This window comes from Catharus ustulatus, chromosome 4 (genome assembly GCF_009819885.2).
Source record: "Catharus ustulatus isolate bCatUst1 chromosome 4, bCatUst1.pri.v2, whole genome shotgun sequence".
Taxonomy (NCBI): Eukaryota; Metazoa; Chordata; class Aves; order Passeriformes; family Turdidae; genus Catharus; species Catharus ustulatus.
The window spans coordinates 28304228-28310227 of NC_046224.1; the positions used below are offsets into that span (position 1 = coordinate 28304228).

General features: G+C 40.2%; 1 protein-coding gene across 1 annotated transcript in view; it reads right to left on the minus strand.

Moving 5' to 3' along the window:
• Positions 1–3096, minus strand: part of STAB2 (stabilin 2) — a 72962-nt gene extending 69866 nt beyond the window's left edge. The window contains 2 exon segments of the mRNA XM_033058385.1: positions 682–815; positions 3013–3096. Of these exon segments, the coding sequence (XP_032914276.1) occupies positions 682–815; positions 3013–3096 (218 nt within the window).
• Positions 3097–6000: the final 2904 nt, after the last annotated feature.

Consider the following 6000-nt stretch of genomic DNA (forward strand, 5'->3'; position numbering starts at 1 on the left):
ATTTTTTTCTTCTTCATTAAAACATACATTGAACATCAAGGTCTAAAAAGATCCTTGGAGCTCTTTCTTTTGAATGGTATGGTATTTATCTTCCCACCCTAGCCTAAATACAGCACATTTCTCTAAGTTTTGATTTGAAACAGTATTTTTGAAATTGTTTAATATCAAGGTTTTTAAAATGCTAAGTAAGCTCAAAATAGTTCCATTTTTTCTAAAATACTGCTTTTTTTTTTTTCACAATCATAATGGCAAGATGTCAAATTAGTTTTGAGATATCTCTTCCTGCCCTTCACCCCCACAACTCCTTGAGAAATGTGAAAAATACTTTATTTATATGATATGATATATAAGATTAACATGTAAATAGAATATAATACATATTATAATGTATCATTCATATCAAGTATGCTTAATAAATATAGAAGAGATTCTATTATACTATTAAAGAGAAAATCTGTTAGAAATTCAATAGCAATATTTATTTTCCTCTTATATCACTTGCTGTTTAACTTCAAGCATCAAATACCCTGAATGCAGCTTGAATGAGTTCTGGAGTTGGTGAAACCAATGGTAAATGTTCCCTAAGAAAATTACATAGACTAGAGAATTTTTGATATGTATTAACGTTTTCTGATTACTGGAGAACAACATTGGTGAGAAAAGCTCAGACAGAGGAGATACCTGCAGTCTGGTGTCCCAGTCCCATTGGTAATTTTGGTGTAACCAGCAGGGCACTGGGTGTCAAGGTTTAAAGAGCAAGGTACACATTTGGTTTTCATTCTAATGAGCAGCTTTTGGTCACATTGCTTCTTCACCTGAAATGGGAGAAGAATAATTAACAAGAAGGAAAAACACTACCCCAAATGACATTGGTGGAAAATGACAAGTTTAACTCTGCTTTCTTTTCACTCCCAGCTCTTTTCTGTTCAGCAGGAGCTCCTCATTTTGGAGCTAAACTAGGTAACAGACCACATATTAGTGTTTTGCAGAAACTTTGTTTGCACAAAATATGTCCAACCACTGCAGGATAAACCCTTCCAAGTCTAATACTTTTCCTAAGAGTGCTTTATCAACAAATACTTAGTTTGTCAGACTTAAAGAGACAGCGTCAGACTACACTGTGTTAGTTCCAAAGTTGCTGACAAGCACGTTCCCCACTCAAAGGCAAAATTAAACAGGGTGTGGAGGAGGAAAAATTAAATCAGCACCACTGTATTGATCTAAAGGGCTATGACTGGTATTTTCAAATTTGTGTCAAAGAATGGCAGCTTGCTTTGCATTGAAATGTGGTGGAGGTTTTGGGCCTGACCCAGAACACACTGAGAAGAGCAGCTCTGTGGTTTTTTCTTGTTTTTTTTCCTGTTTTTATGAGTCTATTTTAAAGCTGTAAGTCTTTGCTGAACTGCCTCTAATGTTGGCTTAATCTTCTTTCTTCCTGGTATTTGTAAAAGTAAGTTCATCATTCACAAATGGTGAGAAATGACCTAATTTAGAGTATGGTTTTTAAAACCCAGCAACACAGCCCTGTGCAGTCCAGAGAGTCCTGGACCTTCGGGGCACTCATGGGATGCTGCAGCCTCTGCAGAACCCCACAATGACCTGGGTGGCTACCCTGGCACCTTGGGCAGGATTTCTACATGCCCATGGTGCTTCTGGATGAAGCCCTCCCTCAGCAGTTTTCCCCTTGACAGCTGGACATTTCAGCAGAAAGTTTGTGAGGAGGTATCACAGACACTGATAAGGAGATTTAATTTCATAACCTCTGAACCACTATATGGGATTGCCACCACCCACATAAATGTGCATTTCAACATTTATCTAGCTGTCAAATTTTAGTCTTCATAAGTGTACTGTTGAAGTCTGGTCTTGGAAACTTTGAAATATTTGAGTAGTGAAACCCTTTTGTTGTGTAGATGCTTTTCAGGTGTCTTTGAAATAAAAATGTGACCTTTTCCCAGATGTGGGTATAGTGTGAATACATCTTGAAAAGACATTTGGTTGTCATCAAAAAGGCACTACACAAATTTCATTTTTGGAACAATAAAATTCATTGAGTGTTTTGAAAAGGAAAAATTTAAATAAAAATTACCTATGCCCTTTCTATACCACCACCTGCAAAACACTATTTGTTTTGGAATGGTAACATTATTTCCACTTTCTCCCAATTCCTCATTTTCCCTTTTTGCTTTTAGAGAAAATGAAAGAAAGTTGACTTCTTAGTGTCTCTTCTTTTAGTGTTGCTGCTTTTAGTAATTTTTTAAAAAGAAAAATAATAACTTTAATATATTTCCCAGAAATTTTTGTGCATTTCAATGTATATTTCAATTTAAAAACTGCAACCAACCAACAGCAACAGCAAAAAAACACCTGAGTGTCTTCCTTTTCCCCCGTCTAATTTCTCTCTGTTCTTTTGTTTCCTCTTCTAAATCTGTTCTACCTCTCTACAAGGGTGGTGAAAACAGATGTTGTGAAATTCCACAGATTCATTGTATTTGTACATGACAAATGCACCACTTCCCCAAAGGTCTACAAACCCTTTAATTATATTTATAACTTTATGTTATTACTTTAAATAGCTAAATTCCTTAGATTTTTATCCCTTACCTGTCTAAAATAGCTTTTCCTCCTTTTAGTTAGTAAGAGCAAATAATTTTCACTATAGAAAAAAATTCTGCTTTCATCTGCTGGCTTAGCAGAAATCCCAATCAATGTCTTTTGATAAATGCATTAATTTGCAGGTTTTTTTGCGACATGCCAGTTTTAGAGACTTTTTCAGTGTACTCAGGCTATATCATTTGAGCCAAATTCTCATTTGGAATAAACAGATGCATTTCTCTTATTTCAGAGGACTGAATTACAGAGCTCTGTGGTTCTTAATTCCTTGTCATATGCACCAGTGACTGCTAATGTGGGTTTTTCTGCTATAAGATACAGTATCTGATAACTGTTCTCCCTATAATGCAGGGTAATATAGGCAAATAATAATCCATTACGTGAAAAGGTTCTACTTACCTCATCTTGGACTTGTGATGTCAAGCATAGTTTCATCGCAACCAAAAAAGCAAAAAAAATTAAAAACCCTGGACTTTTTTCCATTGTGGATTTTTTCGTTTCGATGATGTCCAGGAATGAAAACTCAAATTCTGATGTTCTGTTAGAGATACTGTTTCTTCTGCATTCTCAGGCAAATACTTTTAAACAGGAGTCTTGTCTTCCCCAAGGTAAATGAATGAAGGATAAGGCATGCAGAGCTTGCCCAGGCAGGAGAGATTCCAAAATGCAGGGTATTTGCTGAAGGCTCTCACTGGAAAGCTGAATAAAGTCCCCCTGCTATGAATGGCAGGATATCCTGACAGGGCTCCAATCATTTAATCCTCTCTCTGGAGCTGTTCATAGTACAAAACCGAGGACACGGAACTGTTATGACAGAAGATGATTTCTTCTTTTAGGTGAGCATGCATAGGGGGCTGGAGTAGCTACTATGCTGCTTCTTATTACAGTTCTTTAACTGTGCTCAGGGAGAGCAAAGGATCTCTGGAAGTTGGCTTATCAGCCCTAATAACATACAGATCACATACAGGTCACCCCAATGTAGTTCTGGGAGAAATACTACTGATTTTATCTCAGGAGGCCAAAAGAACGTCTCCCAGATTTGGTTAGCCAGATGAAAAGGAGCATATTTCCCTTGCCTTTTGCTGTTTTGGTTAAATAATTTTGACTGGTTTTCTGGTGCTAAGCTGCGGAAAATTGACTCAGCTATATTACTTGGATATGGTTGAGAGAGATTAGTACTCAGATTTGCCAAAAGCATTTTGATTTTGCCATTTTGATTTGCCTAAAGCAAGACTTTTTCTTTCATCTCAGAGTTTCTCAGCTCTTTTCTAGTGCTGCTCTTTTCCAGTCTGCAGCAGCTTTGCTGCTCTGGTCAGTCTTGTTAGGACAGGCTCTCTCATTTCTCAAATACACAATAATTTGGCTCTCACCAGTTTGTCAGTTTTGACTGGTCCCCCTGACCTCAGGATTTTTTCTGTCATTAGAAGGTTCTCCTTAAGGGTACCTTAATACAAAGCAGTGCTTCATTACACCTTGTCTTTAACTCTATGTGGTTTTCCTAAAGAACTGAATGGTGATAAACATATATCATAACATACAAAATACTTCTGTTATATGCTCTAAAAGAACACTGCAAAATGGCTGGAGATGGCAGGGCAAGGTGTTTCCTGTGCACTCATCAGATCCTGTTCCTTTCTCTACATGATGAGGAAAGTAAATCATTCCTTGTTTGTGCAGACGTGATAGCAGCCAGGGTTGTGATGGACATGCTGACAGTAGGTATGATCCTAAGAAGGGCTGTTTCTTTTTTCTGAGGTCAAGGTTTCACATTACTTTGGCTTTGCATACCATGTACAGTCTGGCCTGGCAGAAGGGATGGCTCAGGTCTTACTCCAAAAGCAGAATGCTAGAGGATCTCCTCTTCTGGCTGGTGGTAGCCCACAGCCACATCCCATTCTTTGTGGGATGTTTGGGAGCCAGACTTTCTGCAAAAGTGCCTGGTGGGGGTGTGGGCAGGGTGGCTGTCTGGGCAGGGTCTGTGCCACCTGGGCAAAACACATCCTGGTCCCTGAGTGGGTGCTGGAGGAGCTGACAGCTTCTTCAGCAGCCTGGGGTCAGCTGAGTCTCCTGCCTGTCACCACTTCAGCAGTGCAGTGCTGAAAGGAGCTGTAAATCAAGCACGTCCCTTTCCTGTCCTGTCGACTGAGATAAAAAGTAACAGCATCAGCTCTCTTGTTATCTGCACTTGCCTCTCCTATAGGCATTTGCATGAAGTAAACTCTTTTTCCATTTCCTTCCTCTCCCTTCTCATCAGAGCATGGCCTCCTTACTAACTGCTATGATGATTGTTTTCCTTGTTCCAGAGGGACCAGCCACCCTTTCCTCCTGCTGGTGAGGGACATTTTCCTTCTTCATGGAGGTTACAGGCTGTGCCAGGCTCTGGCTACAGCTCTACCTGGCTGGCTCCTGCCCTGCTTTGGGCAGAAATTCTGGCTAAAAGGCCACCTGGAACACAGGGTGGGGACCCCTGGGCCTTTGGGGTGGAAGGGGGTACCTCACTGCTTGAAAAGCCCGTGCAATGTGGCAGGGTGTCTGCCAGCAGCCTGGGAGCTGCCTTCCTGAAAGCTGGGATCAGTTCGGCATGGGGAGCCCAACCAAGCCTCCCTCCTCAGATACCCTGTGTCTCAGCTGCTAGTCACCCTTCTACCTCTGAAAACTTTCAGGTTGCAAGCAACCTGGTGAAAAAAATTAAGAGTCACTGTGCATGCTTTAATACTGCAAATGCCACATGCTGGGGCATTCTCTTCTGTGTGTCACAGAAGGACTAGCTGTCCTTTTACTTTCTTCATTCACCTACTGCCTCTCCCCAAGTTACTGCTTCTATTCTGTGCTGTAAATGTCAACCAAACAGAGAAAATGTGATGGCTCATTTATGTAAATATTTTTGAAAACCATGTGTTTATTTCAACATCGCAATGAGGTAGTTGCTCTTCCTCCGAACCAGGTTCGTGAGGTCAGTTCAAAAGTAAATCAAAATCAATAGAGATACAGACATGATGGTTGCAGCACTGGTTTTGCTCCACATGGTTTTGATGACCACACACTTTTCTGTGTTTTGAAAAATTTTAGTTGAGTATTGACCACATAGCTTGCATTATATACTGCTCCCCTTAACTTTCAGAATGTGAACCAGAGGTGACTGAACTTCACGTGATGAGGTCTCAGACTCATAAAAAGCTCAGCCATTTCACAATCATATTACCAAAGCCCCTTTTCAGAGGAAGAAATAAGAAAGAAACAAGGCTACATTGAAAGAAAGCACTTGTTACAGGCTGAACATTCGTAAACTCTGCATGATAGAAGCTGGTACTGCTTTCCTGGTATGTCCTACCTTACTTGCAGATCAGCTCCTCTCCCAGGGGTGCAGCCTGTTTAGTGAGAGCTTAG